General features: G+C 40.3%; 1 protein-coding gene across 2 annotated transcripts; it reads right to left on the bottom strand.

Moving 5' to 3' along the window:
- Positions 1–7,253: 7,253 nt before the first annotated feature.
- LOC143032767 (bifunctional protein GlmU-like) lies at positions 7,254–24,141 on the bottom strand. Of its 2 annotated transcripts, none has more exons than XM_076197773.1 (5): positions 24,124–24,141; positions 23,881–23,972; positions 20,403–20,531; positions 19,073–19,225; positions 7,254–7,668 (listed from the first exon to the last, which is right to left on the bottom strand). In XM_076197773.1, the coding sequence occupies exons 2-5, from the start codon at positions 23,911–23,913 to the stop codon at positions 7,483–7,485; spliced, it is 501 nt and encodes a 166-aa protein (XP_076053888.1). In that variant the 5' UTR covers positions 23,914–23,972; positions 24,124–24,141; the 3' UTR covers positions 7,254–7,482. The 2 variants fall into 2 exon arrangements, with proteins under 2 accessions (XP_076053888.1, XP_076053887.1); XM_076197772.1 differs by lacking the exon at positions 7,254–7,668 and adding an exon at positions 9,241–9,477.
- Positions 24,142–24,211: the final 70 nt, after the last annotated feature.

Raw genomic sequence — 24,211 nt, 5'->3', positions numbered from 1 at the left:
GAGGAAGTGGATAGTTTTAGATACTTGGGTGCAAGTGTAGCAGGAAAAGGTGGAGTGAAGGTGGAGGTAGAATGTAGATTGAGAGAAGCGAGTAAATGCCTTGGTGGTTTAAAGAGTGTAATGAGGAATAGACATTTGGGAATGGATGCGAAGAGGAGACTGTATGAAGGAGTGATTGTGCCAACAGCACTGTATGGGGCAGAAACGTGGAACATAAGAGAAGAAGAGAGAAGAAGTTTGAATGTGTTTGAGATGAGGTGTCTGAGAAGTATGGTGGGGGTTACTAGGCTAGATAGAGTGAGAAATGAGGAGGTGAGGAGGAGAACAGGGGTGAAAAAGGATTTGGGAGAGAGGGTTGATGAAAGAATATTAGGATGGTTTGGACACATGGAAAGAATGAGTGAAGAAAGACTAGTAAAAGAGGTATGGAAGGCAGATGTGGAGGGAGTGAACATGAGGGGACGTCCTAGGATGAGGTGGATGGATGGGGTGAAGGGGGCTTTGGGGAAGAGGGGAATGTCTGTTGAGGAAGGAAGGGAGAGGACGGAAGACAGAGGTGAGTGGAGAAGGGTTGTATATGGATGATGTTGTGACTGCGTGAGGAGGAATGGGTGGGGGGTGGGGTAGTATGTGTGAGTAAATTTTGACGCAGCCCGAAGGGATTTCTCCCCGTCCTCGCCTTATATGCAAAGGGGGACGGAGAGGGGGGGTCGCCGATTAAATGAAGCGGCCTCGCTGTGGATGTGCTGTGTCTTGCGACACTGCTTCTGACCCAGGGCGGTGGGCAGGGTGCAGGGATGACCCGTCATCCAGGAGGTGCTCAGATGAGAGGAAGGGTGGGAGGGGTGTGGAGTGTATTTAGGGATGAAATGGGTGGGAGTGTTTTTATGCCTTTCCCTTTTTGGCTACCTCCCTTGGAAGGGGGAAAAAGCCTTGGTATATGTATGTATGTATGTATATTTATTTATATACATATATGTTTTCCAACTCGTTTCAACTAATTCAAAGGACTCACTGGCGATGGTTTTATTGGAAAGAAATCCAGGTGTGAACAAGTCCAGACATGCATGATGAATTAAGATCTTTATATGAAAGGAATAACTAAGACATGGTTGATTGACAAGGAATCTGAATCCGAGTTGTTCCAGGAAGGATGAAAAAAAAAATCGCCAGAAAAGAAATCACAAAGGAGGTGTTCAAAGGCAATATTACCTGTGAACTTAGGAAAGTAACCCTATTATTAACTCGAGTAAAAGGATAAAGTATAAGTGGAAGAGTGACATACATGTCACCTTTGTCACAGATTGAAACAGTCTTGGCTACTGCGTCGTCATTGAATGGGTTAAGCTTCCTGGAGAAGCAAATGAATGTAATACAGTTACATTTCTCATTGATAAACACGTGAGTAATTTTCCTATATGACCTCACTGTGGGTTGAAAAGTCTCCTGTCCACATACTTGATTAGACCTCCCCCCCCCCAAATAAAAATAAACAATAATTCTTGCCTACGGCCCTGCTACCAGGTCCATATGCATTAAAAAAAAAAAAAAAAAAACTACATCTGCCATCCCAGTTTCACCTTCACCCCCACTAACCTCGAAGACACTTCCCTCCAGCCCATGACACGCTTCCCTATCTCATTAAAAAAAAAAAAAAAAAAAAAAAAAAAACCTCCCTCGCTCCCCTTACAACTCCCAACATGCTTCCAACCACTCCCAAATTCAACGTTACCCCTCCCTTTCAACTTACTTTCGCTTAACGTTAACACATCCACGTTTATCAAAAACAAACTGCAAACATCTTACCTTTTACTCATTTTTACCACAACCACGCGCATTTAATGACCCAATGTTTACGTTTCTGTTTGGAGTTCTCCCAAACTCTCTTTTGCCTAGACTTATCGCAAGATGAGCGCAGTATCCCCAGCCTTACTTTATCGCCTTTTTCGACTCGAATGGGAATTATGATCACATCTGTATCAATAACATCAGCGATACGGTTGCACGTGCCAATGTATCTCCTCCTATGGCGATGCACTTCATCAGCATATCCACGCGAGGTAGCGTGTTGATGCTTCTACATCCCAAAACACCTTTTCCTTCTCACAAGGGAGATAGTTTGCCAAATCATTCACCCATCCCTCACCTATCCCAAACCCATCCATCAACTACTTGATCTCCCTTTATCTTGGTTCCTTTTGGATGAAATGTCATTCTTGTCCACACGCCCACTCTTCAATTAAGAAGCAATGCAGTAAGGCACAACCCATCCACAGCAGGGCCCGACAGCCTAAGCTTGTTTATCCCCACCGCTTCATTTACATGGCGACCCTTCCTCTTCGTCCCCTCATGCGAAAATAAAGAAGAAAAATCCCTTTAGGCCGTGTCAATCTATAGTCCAGTCTCAACAATTCTCTTGCCTTTTCCCTTCCCTGCCCAACAGATAATCACTCTCCTTCCTGAAAACTTGAACGCTAAAAACTCATTACAAAGGCGGAGCATGCCGACAGGAGACATTTTGGTCCATATCTAGGTCGGAGAAAAAAAAAATCATAATAATAATAAATTAATACATAAAAACTATAATAATGTAAATAAAATAGAAAACAATAATAAATGAGAATCAAACAGACAAATGATAAGAGTGTGGGTGGAAGAAGAATAAGCGAAGATGGGCTGGAACTCCGTTATTGTTTATACGTTTCGACCCACTCGGTCTTCTTCAGTAATCTTACTGAAGAAGAACGAGTCGGTCGAAACGTATAATAAGCAATAAAGGAGTTCCAACCCATCTTAGCTTGTTCTTCCTCCCTCCACCCACACTCTCATCTGTCAAGTCCATTTATTCTCCATAATAACACATCGACCACCCTTTCACATGCATACTTATGCTTGACTCTCTTCTTAAATACTTTGCTATCATCAACTCCATTTTAAACACATTCCCAACATCACCTCCCCATTCAGGTTCCTGCACACCAAACCTCATTGGCTCATCCCCTAATCTAGCATCGAGATCCTTCGACACCATTGCATTCATATTCCATCAGAAACTTTATACTCGCTTAGATCTACCCAAAAACCTCCCTCTCTTTTTAAAATTTCTCACTACCAGGCATGACCGTAGCCACTGGGGGGGTGGGGTGGGGGCTATGGGGAGCTTAGCCCCCCCCCAAAATCCAATTAGCTCCCAAAATTTATTTTTACTCATAAGTATTATAAATACACTACACCGGAAAATTTACAAAAATAAGCTAAGTTTATGGTGAATTTGTGATACATGGTGTATATACATAAAATATAAAATTGTAGCTATCATTACAGGCATATCATATATTATCAATGACTATATATGTGTGTATGTGGGCACAGTACAGCGGCGGCCCCCTAAAGCATGATTAGACCTCCCCCCCCCAAATAAAAATAAACAATAATTCTTGCCTACGGCCCTGCTACCAGGTCCATATGCATTAAAAAAAAAAAAAAAAAAAAAAACTACATCTGCCATCCCAGTTTCACCTTCACCCCCACTAACCTCGAAGACACTTCCCTCCAGCCCATGACACGCTTCCCTATCTCATTAAAAAAAAAAAAAATCCTCCCTCGCTCCCCTTACAACTCCCAACATGCTTCCCACCACTCCCAAATTCAACGTTACCCCTCCCTTTCAACTTACTTTCGCTTAACGTTAACACATCCACGTTTCTTATCAAAAACAAACTGCAAACATCTTACCGTTCACTCATTTTTACCACAACCACGCACATTTAATGACCCAGTGTTTACGTTTCTGTTTGGAGTTCTCCCAAACTCTCTTTTGCCTAGACTTATCGCAAGATGAGCGCAGTATCCCCAGCCTTACTTTATCGCCTTTTTCGACTCGAATGGGAATTATGATCACAGACTTCCCTCCCCCCTCTTCCTTCCTACCACAGGAGATAGGAAGATAGATTTATTTCAGTATACAATAATTTCAAAAGCAATTTAATCCAACAACCAGCACAAATTAATTAATCAACAAAATTCACAGGTAAGATTATGGTGATACACTAGGGATAACTCCAGAATCCTCAATGTGTTTTTTTTCCACTGAGGTCTCTTATTAAATAAGACAAAAGTATGCAAAAATGAAAATAGGAAATAATACTGTAATACATGCAGTAATTCTACACCAATATTAACTAAACCGAAAGACAAAAAAGTTGACTGGACAATATAACTAAGTATGAATGACAATTTTGAATTGTTCGGATTGATACCTCAAGTATGTTTTCATAAAAGTGGAGCTGTGAACTTGAAGAAACTTCTGCCCAAAACAAATATGTAACGAAGCAATACAACAGAGCCCCCACTGGATCGTGGGGTAGGGTCATAGAAGTGGTAAAGAACAGTTTCAAGGGAACAACATAGAGGAATAATTATAGTACAAAAGTGGCATAATAATTCCTCTACGATTAGACTTTACTCCTCCCTTATCTTTATTATTTTTTTTTTTTGCTTTTTCGTGTTTTTTTTCCTATAGTTGTGGAAAAGATGACGGATTACTGATTTACACCTTATACTTGTGTGAAGATTATTTATCTATACTTCAGCTATTGTCACTTACTCGAAACAAGATATTCACTGGAGTAATTCTCTCAGAGAAAGAAAATCTCATATTTTCATAGAAAACATACCCACGACAAAGATTAAGGGGTAACTATAAACACAGGTCGTACACTGCTCTAATAGTAAGTTTGTTCGGTTGTAACTGCCAATTCCGTTGCATAAAATATTTTTAGTTTAATTATATTGTTATAGAGGGACCTCAAACATGGATGTGGTCCTAATTTATGGACTTCCTTTTTTCAGACTGTCATTGAATTTCTTCATGTTAACAACCAAAAACTTAATTATGTTAAATTGTGTGTAGCGATGGGTAACAGTCTTGTCTAGGAGGAACACGGATGGTCTGGGTTCGATTACCGATCAACGCAACAATACTTCTAGGGTTTCAGGAATTTGTACCTCTTTCCAAAACGGCGGACACCAGAGGTGCGTTAGATCAATGTCGCATATATATGTGTATACATATATATATATATTTGTATACATATATATATATATATATATATATGTATATATATATATATATATATAAAATTGAAGGTGAAAGAAGTTGATGAGGAGAAATGGGAGAATTTTACGCCTTAACGTTTCGACCCGCAGGGTCTTGGTCACAAAGCTAACAACTCAAACGTAACCGGATATTTTATACACGGACGGGTCATCTAAAATTCTCCCATTTCTCCTCATCAACTTCTTTCACCTTCAATTTTATTTGTCATAATATAGTCAATATATATATATATATATATATATATATATATATATATATATATATATATATATATATATATATATTTAATGGCAAGATTATTATTGCAGAGTTTTTTATCTGCCTTTTCTCTTTCTCTGAGAATCTTTTTCCCTTCCACGGGAAAGATTCTCAGAGAAAGAGAAAAGGCAGATAAAAAACTCTGCAATAATAATCTTGCCATTAAATTTAACCAACCATGCTTGAGAGAAAATCTCCTGCCCATATATACAATATATATATATATATATATATGTGTATACATATATATATATATTATATAATCGAGCTGATTACACCGATTTCCGACTTCATTCACAACCACAGCCATTCCAACATACAAAAGATTACTTCACATACACTTTTCACCCTACATAAGATAGCGGGTAGACAGACTATATTATTAACACCTAAACTATAATACAGGGCTGTAGCCAGGGGGGCTAATTATGCTTTAGGGGGGTCTGCCGCTGCACTGTGCACCCCGAGTATACATGTGTATATATATATATATATATACACACATATATATATATATACACATATATACATATTACATATATATAATGTATTGACCAAAACTGGATTTTTAGCAGGTAAGGAAAACCTTACCCATATAATTTGATATCTTCATTTCCTCCAACAAACTAGTACTATTACCCTATTTTCTCTAACATTACTCCATCTAATGAACACTAGACTATGATTTTTGTCTGCTAATTCCTTCCTACATTCTTTAAATATCCAGTCTGAGATCCCATTGTGCCTATTTCACATCCAGCATCTTCATTTCCTCCTATGGACTGGTACCACATTATCCTGTATTTTTTAAACTTCTTGCGAGATCTCATTAGGTTCCGAAGGCTTCACATCCAGCATCTTCCTCAGTATCTTCATTTACTCCTATGGACTGGTACCACATTATCCTGTATTTTTTAAACTTCTTGCGAGATCTCATTGGGTTCCGAGGCTTCACATCAAGCATTTCCAAGCATTTTGAAACTTTCTTCAACTATGCTTGTATCCTGTAACCTTATATTATTGTTCACCTTCCTCCACAAAATCACAGAACAGAAATTATTTTTCATCCCAAGCTGATGCCTTTTCAAATTTCATCCACTATTTCCTTAACATCAGACTAAGCTTTCTTCCTGTTATCTTCATGTTTACTTGATGGTAACTTCCCTTCCATTGGGCAGTGAGGGAGATGTAGGGATGATCAGTCATCCAGAAGGTGCCAAGATAAGAAAGAGGCAGAGGGGTGAATGGGAGTGGAGTATGTGGGAATGCAATGGGTGGGAGTGGATTTTATGCCTTTGTTTTTTGGCTACCTCCCTTGTAAGGGGGGAAAAAGCTGTTGATATACGTATGTAATGTTGAAAATCACAACCACTCAGATTACAGTGAACCCCTTTTATGTAACTAGAAAGAACACTGGAAATCTTTGTATTTAATTACAATGTTGTATGAAGGGCCTTTTTCTTGATAGAGGGCAAGGAGCACATTCTAGGAAGCACATAACTGTGGCAGAAGCAGTAATTTATGCCATACGAGTTTGGATTGTTGGGACAGAAAAAGTTTGGGATGCAAACCCACAATTAGGAAGATAAAAGACCATCACAGTCCCAATTGGGCCACTAATGTCCATGTTGTCAGAATATAGTGTTTGTGTATTATACAAAGAATTTACACTGGTTTAAACTTAAAACATTGGAAAAAGAAAAATATCTATTTTTTTTTATAGATTATTATAGCCAAGGTAAGCCATGTACAGGAAGAATATTCATTTAAAATTATATTATTCTATCAGTTGGACTATACTAAGTTAGCCAAAAGCCTCGTTGGAATAGACATACGATTCCTGTCATACAGACAGACTTTGTGCACTTCTGACTTGGGTGTTACTAAGATCCACACAATCTGAGACCTTGTTGTGAAACATTCCTTGGGGACAACTCATGAAAAGCATTCCCCGTCCCTTTCCCAACTGCACAGTCACCTCTGGTACAGCTTCTCCTCTTCTATTCCTATATTTGCACAATCACCTCTGGTGGTGCTCCACAGATTTTGTCCATTCTCTTTCACCACCAGTTCATTATATCCAGTGCACTTATCCCTTTCTCTCCCTAGGACAAACCCCTGGGGTTCCTTGAGAGCCACTTCCATTGTGTTGTGGACAATGGGATCCCCATTAAGTGTCCTCCAATGGTCTGGCCTGTACTGTCAGCGAGGGTGATGTGGAGATGAGAACCCTCTCTGCTCACACACCCTGTCATGCTCAGAACTTCAAAGTAGCCAGTCAGAGTCTCGATCTGAGGAGAAACAAGGTGGCCCCTTTGAAATATCTAAAAGATTGAAGACAGACTGATTTCAGGTTGTATATAACTGGTAATTACAGTAGCTGAAATGACATGTTCAACATTGCACTGAAGTAGCTTGTTGTACCTCCCTTACAGTTCCATGAGATGATACCCTCCCCTCCCCCAACCTACTCCTACATGGTCACAAACTTCAATACCCAACCTCATATTGTGCGTCATTCCACACTAGCTTGCCAAAGAGTTTCTGAGATATTAAGCCCAGTTTTATGACACTTCACTATTCTCACATCCTGATGTGTGTTGCTATTCGCAAATTAATTTTTTTTTGTAAAGTGAAAAAAAAAAAAAAGTATTATCTAAGGGAATGGAGCTAAAATGTAGGGCATATCTAAAATGGAAACCACCCAGTTTCATGACACTCCACTACTACTATTCGCAAATCAATTTTTATTTCTAAAATAGAAGAAACTAGTATTATCTAAAGGGATGGAGCTTAAAAGTAGGGTATATCTAAAATGGAAACCACCCCGTCCCACTCAACCCTACCTTCACCCCCACCCCCACCACTGCCTCTCATAGGGTAACAGGAAGTCTGGATATGCCTCTATACTTTCCAGCACTGTCCCAGGCTAAAACCAAATATGTCTATAGACCTTGCAAGAATCCCACAGACATGCCAAAGATACCAGACCTCCCCATAATGCTGCTATCTACATACTAAGGGTTCTTTCCCCCTTACAAGGGAGGTAGTTAAGTCAAAAAGCACATAGCCCATTCCCACCCATTTCACCCCCATCCTCTAACCTTCTTTCCTCTCATCTTATCTTCTCACTGATGATGGGTGATCCCTGTATTCTACCCACTGGGTCAGAAGCAATCCAGCAAGACACAGCACATCCACAGAAAGAATGCTTCACTTAACCTCTTTAATACAAGTCAAATTCTTGCAGGCAGCATTAGCTGCCTGACGTATGATGATGCATCACAATACTCGCATTATAAAATACAAGGTTACAGCTGTATTTCATTTCATTTCATTCTCTTTCACTATGAATGTTAATCACCACAGAAAATATGATTAGGCCAGTTCACAGAATATGGGGGGTCACTCAGCTACAACTACAAAATAAATATAATTAAGACGCTGATGCCGGTATCCTCACATACCCACTTGCTCCTCATGATGCCTATGTAGGCATCATCATATCAAAGGCGTTAATTGGTGACACCCTCTCTCCGTCCACTCAGGCAGAAAAAGGCTGGGATAAATCCCTTTGGGGTGTGTTAAAATATCATCCATATATAACCACTCTCTGCTGCCCATCCAAACTTGAATTTATTCACAGCCTCTGACATCCCTCAAAGGGGGTGAAGTGATCTATTGATGGATTGCCAACTGCCACCTGAACATCTTCATGAGAGTCTGGCCACTCAAGATTATTCATGGGCAAATCAAAGTACTCCAAACTGACATCAGGGTCCACTCCTCTCCCACAGTAAACAGTGTGGGCCACAAGATTCCAATTAACAGAACCCAAGTCCATTATATCAATTAAAACTACGCACATGTGATCCATTTTATGGCCAGTCACAGAGGACATGAATGCTGGTCACAGCCTCATCTATAATTTGAGGCAAACTCCAACATACAAAGGAAAACCCTAAACTTGCTTCCTTTGTGGCACCATTCTCATTGGAGGCAAAGTGGAGTGTAGCACAGTTCAAATATCCGCAACATGACAACACAAAAATGCCAAAGGGCGCCATCTTCTTCGCATACTCCTCCAGAAAGTTCTTAACCTGCTCAACAGAAAAAATGAGGAGCTTCAAAGCCTATGACAGGACTCCTACCAACATGGGTGCCATATTTTATAAGTTTTGTTCAGGTACAGAAAGAAAGAAAGAAAGAAGAAGAAGAAAAAAAAAAAAAAGGATAAGGACTGGGGCATTCAAATGGGAGTGTCCTTCAAGGAGTGGGGTGGGTGGGGGCTCAAAGGAGGGGTGGGTAGGGGTAGTGTGGTCCTCAAAGACGAGGTAGGTGGGGGTGGGACAGTCATATCAAGGGGAAGGAGAGGGGCAATTGTATCAAGGGGAAGGAGGGAGGGGCAATCATATCAAGGGGAAGGAGGGGGGCAATCGTATCAAAGGGAAGGAAGAGGGGGCAATTGTATCAAGGGGGAAGGAGGGGACAATCGTATCAAAGGGAAGGAGGAAGGGGGCAATTATATCAAGGGGGAAGGAGGAGGGGGCAACCGTATCAAAGGGAAGGAGGAGGGGGCAACCGTATCAAAGGGAAGGAGGAGGGGGCAATCATATCAAGGAGAAGGAGGAGGGGCAACTGTATGAAAGGGAAAGACTATGGGCAACAGTATCAAAGGGAAGGAGGAGGGGTGTCAGTCGTATCAAAGTGAAAGTGGAGGGGGTGGGTAATTATATCGAAGGGAAGGTAGAGGGGGTAATTGTATCGAAGCTGGGGAAGGTGGAAGGGGCAGTTGTATCAAGGGGAAGGTGGAGGGGGGCAGTTGTTTCAAATGAGGGAGGCAGTCAAATGTCTTAGAGGAATGTAGCTTAAAAATATACATTAAATAAAATAAATAAATAAATAAACCAATCAAATAATTATCTTGGTAGTTCACCAGCAAACAGAACCCCTTATGGAAAAAAAAAGTTATAAAAAAATGTCTACAGGATGGTAAGAATCTGAGCATTCTTGGATTACCTTAGAAACTTACACTACTCAAACTAAACAAGCAATTTCAAAGCTACATATAATAGCTGAAGATAAAAAGCTCTTGCAATTTTAACTTTTCATATACGTGTCAGGGATAACGACTGCATGGTGACAGTACAGTACTTCAGTGACTATCAGTAAAATTTCTACTCAAAGGAATGAGATACTTAGGCACTTGCTGTTCATCCTTTCTGCTGTCCCCATGAACTCCATTACCAGTTCTATAATTCTTCCGTACTCCCACTGTAATCTGGGTTGACAGAAAAATGCTGATAGTGTTCCTATGGATGTTGTACAAGGAGATTAAATTGGACAATGGAATGACTAGGTGATCCCCCACATTGTCTTACAAAATGTGGGGCATAAGAATGTCTGAGAGGATGCCAACCTGAACCCTAGTAACTAGGTCATTACGGAGATGTGGCATGGATGAGAGAAAAATGTTGGGAATGTGGTGAGGCAGAGAGCAAAGGTGAAAAATCTGGCAGAAGGTAGATCAAATGATGCACTGATAATTTGGACATGTGGAAAGAACAAGTGAAGGGAGTCAAGTAAAAAAAAATGTCGAAAGAATAAGTGGATGGACTGAACTTTGAAGGGAAGATCAACAATGAAGTGGATGGATGGGGTGAAGGGAACACTGGATGCAAAATGAAATTGAAAAAGTAAAGGTGCAGATTTTTTTTCAACTGTATACATTATACTCTTATGTAAGGAAGGGATGGGTGGGGGATGGTGGGGTATGGGGTACTTATGTGTGAATGATATTCTGATGTAGCCTGAAGGGATTTCTCCCAGTCTTCTCTTTTTCTGCATGAGGGGGCAGAGGGTGGGGGGTTGGTTCGTTGATTAAGTGAAGCAGCCTTGCTATGGATGTCCTGTGTCTTGTTACATTGCCTCTGACCCAGGGCAGTGGGCAGGATACAGGAATGACCTGTCATCCATGAGGAGCTAAGATGATCGGGAGAAAGGGCAGTGGATGGGAGTAGAATGGGTATGTGACTTTTACTTGGCTACCTTCCTTATATGGGGGAAAAAGCTCTTGGTATACAGATATAGAAAAAAGTGCAGAAGACTGGAGTGATTGGAGAACTTGTAAATGAATGAACAAATGATGTAGCCCAAAGGTATGGTCTTGTTGGTTCCATAAATTTGAAATGAATTTTTTCTTTTTTTATCCACCATATCATGAAGCTGCTGGGGCAAAGCAACTGTGTCAGGCCCTGCTGTGGTAGCACCATTTTGCTGCAGGACCTGTGACCAGAAATTGTGGTAGGGGACAGGGAATACCCTTCTTCCATGTGCCAGGGTAGAGGGAACAAATACTATGGATGGATGTGGAATGGATATAAAGTGGATTATGCTTTGACCGAGCCACCGCCTCAAAAGGGAAACAGTAAATGCATTCTCTATATCCATCCCCAATTACCTATCTACACTTTTCATTCCACCCAAGACATTTAATTGCTCCTACTAATTCATGTTCACATCCACTCCATTCATTGGCACACGTGACTCCCAAACTCCTCTTTCTCTAGCCACTCACTTCCTAATCAACATGCTTGAAAACTCCTTAACTTGACCTTGTATGGCATATAGTATCACTAAATTGTACTATTAGGATTTTGAATGTTTTACATACACTTTGGATGCAATCATCTAACACCAACCAATTCTTAAAACTTTAAAGTAATACTTCCAGTGCATGCAGGAGGAATGATCAATAAATCTGTAACTAGCACAAGTCCAACTTTGACCCCAGCCCCAACCAAGAGCATAATAGTCAGGGAAGAAATGCTGTGGTATTGTCAGAAACAAGTCAGCATTAGACAGTAATAATACTGTGAGTTGCTCCAAGCTTCATTGAGTACCCACAGTCCCAAAGTAGCTAGCAAAAGTCCCTGGACTTCCCATAGATCTAACAAGAAATTGTAGATTGGTGCTATGTATTAGTGCAGATATGTTTCCATGTCACCAAATTACAATACCACAAGTGATATTTGGTTTCCTGTTCTTCCTAAATAAGAAAGTATATGAAAATCCATCAATTTGAAACTTCTTTGGCTAGGTCTGGGTTTATATCAGCAAGTATGTGATTTAGTTATGAATTTTTGACGGGCTATAGTGTTTGCTTAGTGGTTTGTGTGCATGTACATTTCTAAGATGTTGTGGGTTGCATGGGTAGGGTATGGAAAAATGTCTATTCATCCTATTTTATCCAACTAATGTACAAGAAGGGAGCTATGCTTACAAGGTCTTTTGTTCTCCAATTATCATACCTCATTTTATATCTATGTATGGTTCAATGTTAAGCTATATCATCTTATGCTATTCCAGAAGTATGTATCAGCATGTATTTTTTCTATATCCATCAAGCATGATCATAACTTCTGTCCATGACCTCAAGATGTCCCATTGCAATAGAAATATCAACTTTGTCTATCACTTTCAATGATCTGAACATCACAATGAAGTCCCCTCTATTTATCCTTTAACAGTGGCAGGGCTTGTGATTCTAATATCTCTTTGTATGACTATCTATAAGTCTGGGAATCTTTTTGGCTGCTTCTATGTATCCTCAACCTTACTTTATCATTTATACAAGGGACCATACCATTGGTGCATATTCCAATCTTGGACAGAAAGGACGGATTATAGTAGTATTCTGAGGGTGTTGTCACATCCTGTGGGTTTTTACGCAATACAAGAGGTGTGGATTACGGGGCTCTTCTACAGAACACCCTGTTATTTCATAGATTTACTCTATCCATGGAAAGATTTTGGTTATCGCTTGATAAGTTAATTCATGCAACAAAGGACCTATGATAGAAACCTGCACATTGTGATCTTACAAGACTGTCAGAATCATCTCCCTGCCAATTGTCTGTCTTCAAATGACAACACCTATTTAGTGGCATCTGATCTCCAGACCATGACCAATATTTTTTACCAGTTTCACCCATTTTCTCCACACAAGGAGAGCTGAAGACCAACTTCTTCCCTTTTCTTTCTCATACAGTACCCAAAGGTGATAAGCATATCTATACCAATAAGATACAATTGCCCAACTCTCTTTAAAAATCTATCACAGGACCTGAAAACTATGTTTACTTTTGAGGCTATGGGTTTTTAGTCGGTGAAACTCGAGGCAATGATTATTACTATTCACGTACCAATTTTCATGCATTCATGATAGTCAAATGAATTTGGTTCTGGTATCCATAGCTGTAAAAACAGGATGCTATGAGTTTTTGCAAAAACAATTAAATCTTTGTCAACATACCTCTGCACCTGTAAAAATCCTTGATGCATGCAGCTTTATTTTGTATGAGAATATGGAATATGTGAATATGGAAAATCAGTGTTAAATGTAAGGATATACATGACCCAAATTCAAAAGGCAGTTGCACTGGTATGGTACCCAAAATAAAATTCTCCAAGGCTTGGACACATCTCAGTATTTACCTAGTTGTATTCTACTGGAAGGGGAGCTATGCTTTTGGTGTCCCATCTTCATATCTCGATTTATCTAGACTGTTTTTAATTTTGTATATTGTTTTTGCACACACCACTTTCTAATCTAACTTGTTCCAAGCATCTATTACTCTGTGGGGAAAGCTGTTCTTTTTCAGGTCTCTTCTATAACTGTTTTTCTTGATTTTCTTTCCCTGTCCTCTTGTATTTCTACTATCCCATTTTATTAGATCCTTTCTATCAATAGTTTCTATGCCTTTCATGATATAGTTGTCAAGTCTCCTCTCTTCTTTGCTCTAATGTCTGTAGCTCAAGTTTTGCTAGTCTCTCTTCATATGATAGTTCTAAGAGTGTTGGTGCCAATTTTGTAATTGCTCTTTGTATTCTTTCAAGTTTTGTTATACATTTTTTTTTGTACTTGGTGACCACATCGTCGCTGCATGCTCCAATCTTGGTCTTATCAAAGTGACTAGTATTTTCATCACCATTTCTTCATCCAGGTATGTGAATGCCACTTTGATTGTTCTTATCAAATTATAAGTTTCTCCAAAAATTTTGTTTATATGTTTCTCAGGGGACATATTATTCATAATAATGACTCCCAGGTCCTTCTCATTTTCTACTTTTTTAATTTCTTCTTCTCCTAATTTATATGATCCCACTATTCTTTTTTTGCCTCTTCCAAATTCCATTATACTAAATTTCTTAATATTGAATTCCATCTCCCACTTTCTACTCCATTTCCATACTTTATTGAGATCATTCTGTAGCGACTTACAATCTTCTTACAACTACATTGCAATAAATACTTTATTTTTTTAACATTTCAGTCTTACCTCCAATTCCTGTACATCTTGAGGGCTCAAGTTTTTGCAGGCTTTCCATGCATGGTATCCATGGATACAGATAACATCATTTACCTCTCCTGCGGACATTTTCCACTGAAATAACATATCCCTGAGTAGTGACTAATTTCCAGGTGACTTTGAATGCAGGGCAGGCATTTGAACGACTCTTGTTTCAACATTTACTACGGGTGGGCAGGTCAAGTGCACACCTCTTCACTTAACTTGTATTCTCAACAAACTACCCACTTTCCAACGTGCACGTTGTCCCATAGTCCTGTATTAATAATCAACAACCATACCCCCAACAATAAGAGGCTACCACTAAAGTCTGCAATACCTGGATTGCCAAGGAAACCTATAAACACTACAAGACCATGTGACGAAAGAAACCCATCCTGTGCCGCCTTATGATTCCTGTCGAAGCCAGATGCGGCAAGCACTCCAGGATAAAGTACCAGCCGCAAAGGCTACCGCGAACTCAAGCAAAAATGACGTCACGCTTCCACAGAACAAAGACAGGAAATTTTGTTTTACGAAATGTAACAGTTAATGTACAAACAAATATATACATAAAAAAAAGGCATAGAAACTACTCCCATCCATTCTATACCCTACATAATTCACTACCCTCTTATCTTGGCACCTCCTGGATGACGGGTCATACTGGATCTTGTCTACTGCCCTGGGTCAGAAACCGTGTCGCAAGACACAGCACATCCACAGCAAGGCCGCTTCATTACTCGGTGACCCTACCCCCCTTTAGTTCGTTCGGAAGATGTCGGTATTTTGTAGTTCGTCTGTTTAGCTTGCAGGCATAAACCAACTTCTAACAACTTTTCGCAAGCAACATTTGTTAATTTTACACAGTCATAATTAGTAAGGAACACAAACTACGCACATAACACAGCACATGCACATAATATACAGGTCAATAATCATAATATCAAACTATCAGGAAGGTAGTCATAGATGGAATTTTATTTGTTTTAATCAAATGCATATTAGAAAACAAATGCTATGACTTAGCATTTGCTTAGGTAATTACAAAACCTGCCGAGCCTGCATTATCTCAACTTTCTCTGACGCTGCAATTCTCATTCATCTTCAATATTTTGAATGTCTCCATCTCTAAAGTAGATTTTTGGAACTTAGAACACCAAAATGGGACAAATAGTAAAGGATTATTTATTTGTGAAACAACCATATGACATTATTACTTTATTCCACAGTTCCATCTTTTTTATTACGGAAGTTACCTGAGTTGCATATCTTCACATTCCGCGTCATCAATATTCACTGTGCATGAGACATTCATGGATATATGTTTATCGATTATAAAATATGGAAATATTTTAATAAAATTTATTACACCCATTTTTTGCATAAACATTGAATCAATCACCTGCAATCATACACTGACATACTATAAATAAAAAAAAAATAACGAAATTATACGTGACGACCGACAGTATCAAACACACCCTGGATTTTTATGGGGGGAACAACAACTGCCTCCCCCTATACCGGACACCTGTCCTAGGGTGGGGGGGGATCACCCTGAAATGATGCCCGAGGCTTAGAAGATGGCTGGAGTATCCTGGCCCTTTTCTTCAACAATTCCAGCAGATGCCCCTCTACTCAGCAGGATATAGTTTAGAAGTTGATAGAAATTTGGATGTTCCACAAATAGATTTTGGGGACCAGCAGGTGGCAAGACTTTAGGATGGATTGGATGTTATGAACTGTATTGTACTGGGGTTCTATGTGGACAATCTGAAGTCACCATTGTACATCATATTTCTTGCATTGGTCTGGTTAGTCGAGGGTGTTTATAGTTTCATTGAGACTTGCTTTTTTCCAAGAAGCTGTAGAGATGATAGAAATATCATGAAGCAAACATCATAAAAAATTTATCACCCAGAATATGGTGTAGCATCATTGTTGTTTCAGAGGGTAGATAAAAGAGTAGGGAGTTGTTACAATATTGTGTAAATCATTCTAGTAGTATGTGTGGTATTGAGAGGGTAGGTAGATAAGTGTTATAACATTTTAGGTGGGAAGAGGTGTGTGTCCCTAGTTGTTTCTTGTAAACAGATGCTCTTGGGTTTATATTGCTGGGGAAGGATATACAAGTTTTACCAGTTTGGAATGAGGCTGCAGCAGTTCCACTGTATGATGGAGTGCATTATTGTTTCATTTCCTGTGATATGGTTGTTTTGGGTTCTACTCCTCTTCGGGTTTCACTGAAGTTGATGCATTCTAAGCCTCAGAGGACTTATTTGTCAAACTGGTATATTGTACAGTTGGGAAGATGATGCAAGGTGATCTTAGAGTTTGAGCATAGGCTACCATGTGTGTGGGCTGAGTAATGTACACATATACCTTCTACGTGGCTACATCGTTGTCTAGTATGTCCAAAGTGCTGGCAGTTGAAGCGACAGTGAAGTCATGGATAATAACCCTCTACTTCATTTCTTAGATAACCCATGGTTGATTAGGTCGGAAGTTCCGGTTGAGTGGTCACTATTAGTTTTGTGGATATTGATCTTTGTACTCACTCATGGCCCTCCTAACTCAATACACTTATATTACTTTAGATCATCTTGCCATTCTTTCCATTAACCACTTTGGTGTCATGAAGTGGAAGTCGGTACATGAGGATGCCAGTATTTTGATATATATATTTTTTGTAGTTGTACATAAGTTACCCCCAGATTTTGTGTGACACTCCAGTGGTGGAAATGTGGACCACTCCATCACTGGTGCCAAATGATCTATGTGGTGATGCTTGGATTGGGGCATCCACCAGAATTGTTAGGGCTTCAACTTTGTCATACTGTGCTCTTATTCCCAGTTCCACTGTTAGTCTCTCCCCTGGAGCCTCATATCATGGGGAGCTCCACACTTTTCTTCAAACCTGCCATACACTTTTATGGGGCACCTGTCACTGACTCATTATTAGTAGACTTCAAAACCAAGTATCCTGAGTAGTCCAGACTAGGTCCACTTCACCTCAGCATGGGTCAAGTTGGCAGCTGTTATGGCTGGGCAAACTCAGAAATTCAACATCACTCTGCAGAATCAGGGTTGCAGTCACTGACTGTGCCACCTGGGTCTGTTGATAGTGTTTATGGCTGTGAGTAGAGTAGATCTTGAAAAGGGCTGCTCAGTTGTGTTGACTGTTGCCAAGCTGTTTTGCTCCTAGTCCCATGACAGACCAACCACAGCACCTATTGGGGTTGTGAACACGGGCTTCTAGAGATCACCATCTCTTGCCCCTACTGTCACACACCATCACTTGAGGACTTTTGGCTGTTAGTTGGAAGAATGATGACATTGTTTATTAGTGGAAGAGAAGTTTGACAGTGACTGATTAGACTGTCAGTAGTCACTGCCTCATTCTCTGTATCAACTCCCAGATGGGAGTCAATCCCTGGGCACCACAAGGAAGTGGTGAGGCAGCAATTGGCTTTCCTGCTTTTGAATCCTCCTTTGAGATCTTATCTTCCTCATCTTAGGCAGAAAATGAGACGGAGAAGGCTGCAAAACCTAAAAATGGGATTCACGGCAAACAGGGAAAGTCTCACCCCAATTTCAAGATGGAAAAGTGCTTGTTCAGCACTTCATGAGTCCGAGATGATTATATAAGAAGTGGAATGGGAGCTGTGGATTATATACAGGGTAGCAAATAATAGCAAAGACAGTTCAGTAGTGAAGACTTGAGGGGGTAAGGGATATAGATTTTTTTCTGTTGGTACAGGATTTAAACTGGTTTGATAAAATAATAAACTAAATGGTGAAAAGGAAATTAATTTATTTTTTACTGATTGTGGCCAATATAAGAATAAGTAAATAAACCCTGTATAGGAAAGATAAATATTAATTTACTACTATTCATTTATCTAATCTAAATTTATACTATCAAATTTCATAAGCTGGGTCAGTCATGAAGTTTGCTGAAAATCTCACAGGAGTCAACATGACATTGTATACCTCTCCAACTTTTTCTGATTGATCTGAATAGGCCAATATGACATCATTTCTTCACCTAACATCTTTCCACACAAGCACTTTTTATATTTCAGACTTGAACATAACATAAGAAGACCCGTATATTCAGGGATGACTTTGTTACACAATGTTCCTTGGTGGACAGCTTGTGAGTACACCCCTTGCCCCTTTCACCATCTCACCCAACTTCAGTGTCTACTTCATTCAAACAATCACTTCTTGAAGAACTCCCCACCTTCTATCCATTCTCCTTAACCACCAGTTCACTATATCCAGTATGCTTATCAAATTCTCTCCCCAGAACAAGTCCCTGGGGTTCCCCCAGAGCTACCTCCATTGTGGTCTGAACCATGAGGTTCCCAACTAGATGTCCTCCAACGGTTCGGCCTGTATTGTCAGCAAGGGTGATGTGGAGGTGTGTACCCTCTTGGCTCAAAGTTCCAGTCATGCTCAGAACTTCGAAGTATTTGTATAGTGTCTCAATCTGTGGAGAAAGAAGGTTGCCTTTATGAAAAATTCAATAAGAATAGGAGAAGGTTTTACAGATATAATTAAGTGATGATTACAGCAGCTGACATGACCAATGTTTGAGGTATGCTGGACCAATTTGGTGAGGTTCCCACTCCTCATTTCCATGAGAAGTTACCTCTTGACTCCTCCATGGCCCCAAACTTCACTACCCAATGTCATTATTATGTCAGTTCATGCTGGTTTGTCACACAGTTTCCAGGCTATTAAGCACACTTTTGTGACCATTACTCTCAAAATATGTCTTTTCACTAAAGTGAGTTAAATCTTTGTAAGAGTAACAGATATGATGCATAAAGTATTATCTGTCTATAACAGGATGAAGCCCTTGGTATATATTATCTATAACAGAACTGAGACACAAAACAGTGGATAGTCAAAACTAAATACTGAGCGTTAACATGCAAAAGACAAAATTCTCCACTGCATAAATTGATAAATATTTTTTTATCTCAATTTTCATGAATATAGGTGGTGAGGGAAAGTTGTCATATATCGATCAAACAGTCATTCAAATTGTTGCCCCACATCTTTCTTGCAAGAGACCCACAGCTCCCAGGTAACTGGCAACAACCTCTGGATTAATCAAAAAATCACTCACTAAAGATATTGTATTGTCTGGGTAAAGCTTGAGTATGACAATATAAGAATTGTTAGGTGTTGCAATGGCACCATCATCCAGCACTAAGACAATACCAACACAAACAGCCTGATCAAAGTAACAAACTGTTGCAGATACAATCATCAGACAGAAGAATCTGAACAGCTCATCTTACCCTGCCCTACCCTACCTATATACAGACAGCACAATATTTTTCCTTTAGTGACTTACGGGCCAATCTGGTAGCTGCTGCTGCCTGTTACCTGTGAGTAATGGGTCTCTTGTAAGAGAGATCTGGAGTAATAAACTGATTGGTTCCCAGGAAGGTCTATGGGAATGTCCCAAGGACCATTGCCAGCCACTATTGGGGTGCAGGATTCAAGTCAACAGAATCATGAGGTAACAATTATCATTATATCCATGAAGCCAGTCACAGAAGATATGGATGCAGGTCACTGACACAGAAGTCTTGACTCAGACTGTTCATGATCTCTGAAGAAGACCCCAACACATGAAGGAACCCCAGACTTACGGTATTTGTGGTCCCATCAGGATCCGAGGCATAGCGAAGAGTCACAGATTTCACAGATCCACAGCATGACAACACAAACACACCAGAGGGTGTGTTCTTCTTCACATAGTCCTCCAAGAAACTCTTAGCCTGATCAAAAGAAAAGATGAGGAACCTCAAAATCTGTGACAGAAGAATTCCCACAATTAGGGTGACATACATCATGGATTTTATTTAGATTGAAGACACAGTAGCTAGCAACAGCATTTGGACTTGACAAAAGATCTCTCAAGGAAGAAATTTCTTTGTTAACTAGAGTGGGTCTGTTTCTGTGTCATCTCTTTATAGCAGAGAGGAGGAGGGGAGCAACCACTGATGGTCAGTTCTCCTTCAAGGAGAATGTAGAGGGACAATAGTTAAATTTGAAAGAGAAATCTTAGGCCAGTTATTGAGAGTGAGTGCCAGCCCTCTGAAGCTGCAACTCCAAGTGGAGGTACATGTATTGATAAGTAAAATGGTAAACAGGTACCTACAACAGGTTCCTGGGCAGTATATGATATGTTCTTTATATTCTTTGTGGTGACTGTACCTGGGGCATCTCGTGGCTGTTATCAGGTCATTTCTGAGTATGTACTGTTTCAGTGTTGGATTACGACCTATGTATAAGTACATACATACATATACCAAAGACTTTTTCCCCCTTACACGGGGTGTAGCCAAAAAGAAAAAGGCATAGAAATCACTCCCAGCCATTTCATTTCCTGTATATTCCACTCTCCCCCACCCTCCTATCTTGGCACCTCCTGGATGACGGGTCATCCCTGCATCCTGTCCACTGCCTTGGGTCAGAAGCAGTGTCACAAGACACAGCACATCCACAGCAAGACCACTTCATCAATTCGGCGACCCTCCTTCTCCGTCCCCTCATGCAGGAAAGGAGAAAACGGGGAGAAATCCCTTCGGGCTGCGTCAAATTTTTTCTCATACATACTTCCTCACCCCCCATCCCCCACCCACTCCCCCTCATGCATCACAGCCTCATCTATACACAACCCTTTTCCATTCACCCCTATCTTCTGTCCTCTCCCATCCTTCCTCTACAGACATTCCTCTCTTTTGTAAAGCCCCTTTCACCCCATCCATCCATCTCATCCAAGGACGCCTCCTCATATTCACTCCTTCCACCTCCGCCTTCCACACTTCTTTTACTAATCTTTCTTCACTCATTCTTTCCATGTGTCCAAACCATCCTAATACTCTTTCATCAACCCTATCTCCCAGCTCCCTTTCCACCCCTGTTCTCCTCACCTCCTCATTTCTCACTCTATCTAGCCTAGTAACCCCTATCATACTTCTCAGACATTTCATCTCAAACACATTCAAACTCCTTCTCTCTTCCTCTCTCATGTTCCACGTTTCTGCACCGTACATTGCTGTTGGCACAATCACTCCTTCATATAACCTCCTCTTAGCATCCATTCCCAAATGTCTATTTCTCATTACACTTTTTAATCCACCAAGGCATTTACTCGCTTCTCTCAATCTACATTCTACCTCCACCCCCATGCCTCCCTTTCCTGTCACATTTGCACCCAAGTATCTGAAACTATCCACTTCCTCCAGTTTCTCACCCTTAATATTCACTTCCAGTCTACTGTCACTCTCTCCCCTTGTATATCTCATCACCTTACTTTTGCCCACATTTATCTTCAGCTTCCTTCTTTAACACACCTTCTCAAATTGTCACTAACTTCCTCAATCCCTCCTCTGATCCTGCTACAAGTGCAGTGTCGTCAGCAAACAACAGCTGGTGTGTCAAGGGGCACTGAGCAAAGAAGGTAGAAGGCAGGAGATAGGGATGACTGGGGAATGGCTGTGTATAGATGGTACTCTGATGCAAGGAAGGAAGGAAGGGAGGGGGTGGGTAGGGGGGGAGTGGTTATGTGTGAATGATATTTTGATGCACCCTGAAGGAATTTCTCCCAGTCTTCTCTTTTTCTGCATGAGGGGATGAAGAGAGGGGAAGGGGACTTCAATAAAGTGAAGCAACCTTGCTGTGGATGTGCTGTGTCTTACTGCATTGCTTCTGACCCAGGGCAGTTGGTGGGATACAGGGATGACCTGTCATCCATGAGGAGCTAAGATGAGAGGGAGGAAAGGGTGGTGGATGGGAGTGGACTGGGTAGGAATGAAATGAGTGGGAATGGATATATACCTTTTAATTTGGCTACCCCCTGGTAAGGGGTAAAGAAAAGCCCTTGGTATATAGATAGACCGTGTAATGGAAGGGTTTTCTCTTCAGGGCTTATGTCTGTAGGTACCTGATTTTGTATTGAATTTGTTGGTATCAATAGTGTCTGTTTAGTAATCTATGTGCACATGTTTTTGAAAGGTGTTGTGGGGTGCAGGAGGCAGGTTATGGAAAATGTCTGGGTAGTATCCTTTGGGTGCTGTTTTAACCTATAGGCATAGGTTGTGAGATGCATTACAAATACTTTAGTTTGAGGGCTTTTTGACAAAACTGTGTCAATCATTGATATGTACTGCTCTATGGAAAGGATTTTTGCTCTCATTTAATCATATACTGAGGAACCAATGATGGAAGCTTGCACATGGTCATCTTCCAAGATTACAATCAGAAAGAATTTCCCTGCAACTCATCTTCAGATATAAAGACACCTATATCTGGAGGTGGCACCTGGTCTCCTGCCATGCCCAAGCCCTATATTTTCTTAATACAGTAAGTCCCCATTATACGGTACATATGCATTCCTGAAAACCTTAGCACAAATTGAAATTACCATATACCGAACCCATTTTAACATGTAATAATAGGATATGGCAGACGTACCTTCTCCCTGCTCTTTCCTCTTCAAAACACAAGTGGATACCATATCTGTGAATTTTTCTAACTGTAAATAGAATCGAGGGTAGTAATGACCAAATACCGTAACTGTGAATCTACCAGATAAAGAATTACTGTATAAGGAGGAATCACTGTATAATGACAGCTGGCAACCTTCAGCCCTTCTCTCCTCTTTCTCCTACCCACTGGTGACACAAAAACTTATCCACACTAATGGCACAATAACCCAATCTTTCTTATTGGAAAAATCTATGGGAGGACCTGAGAACAATTGTTGACTACTGTGGGGCTGTGGATATCCAGTCAGTGAAACTCAAGGCAAAAATGACTATTTTTGTATTGATAGTATTTCCATGCATTCATGGCAGTCATTAATAAGCTATAGTATGGTTTGGGCATCCATTGCTAAGAGAACAGAATGCTACATGAGAGATCAATGACAGGTAACTTGCATGTGGTGATTCTGCAAGATGGACAGTAATGTTGCCCATTTTCAAAACTCGTCATCAACCTCCTAACCTCCATCAGGAGGTGCAACCCTGAAAGACTCTGAACTGGACTCAAGGTCTCTCTTTATCAACTTCAACTATACTTCTTACATTTTTCACAAATGAAGAGCTAATAACTACTTGCCTTTGCCTCCCACTTTCTGCCAGCCAGAGACATGGACAAAGTCCCACACTACAACAAAACAGAAAAGGTCTCGGGCTTCTTTCCACGTAGATCTGTGGGAAGGCCCAAGATCCATTGTCAGCTGCTGCAGGGCTACAAGTTTTCTACTTATTGAAACTCAAGACAACATATAATCAATTAGTTAAAAGATTATCACTAAATGAATGTTTTTCTTTTTTAACTATCAAATATTTGGCAACTTACCTCTGCACCTGGACAAATTCGTTAACAAAAGTGGATAGTGAAAAAGATCTCGGCGTAATTATCAGTAACGACCTCAAATCATCCAAGC

The sequence above is a fragment of the Oratosquilla oratoria genome, chromosome 14 (genome assembly GCF_046742065.1).
Source record: "Oratosquilla oratoria isolate Oo_2021 chromosome 14, ASM4674206v1, whole genome shotgun sequence".
NCBI lineage: Eukaryota > Metazoa > Arthropoda > Malacostraca > Stomatopoda > Squillidae > Oratosquilla > Oratosquilla oratoria.
The sequence above is the reverse complement of the archived record's forward strand: the minus strand, read 5'-3'. Positions and strand labels throughout refer to the sequence as shown.

Bases quoted from the DNA above. Each gene is read 5' to 3' on its own strand.
- LOC143032767 (XM_076197772.1), bottom strand. From the start codon at position 23,913: ATGTCTCTGGCTGGCAGAAAGTGGGAGGCAAAG. The intron at 20,532-23,880 runs GCAAGTAGTTAT...TCTTTTGATCAG, and splicing joins GCAGAAAGTGGGAGGCAAAG to GCTAAGAGTTTCTTGGAGGA. The intron at 19,226-20,402 runs GTAAGTCTGGGG...CTTTCTCCACAG, and splicing joins CTGATGGGACCACAAATACC to ATTGAGACACTATACAAATA.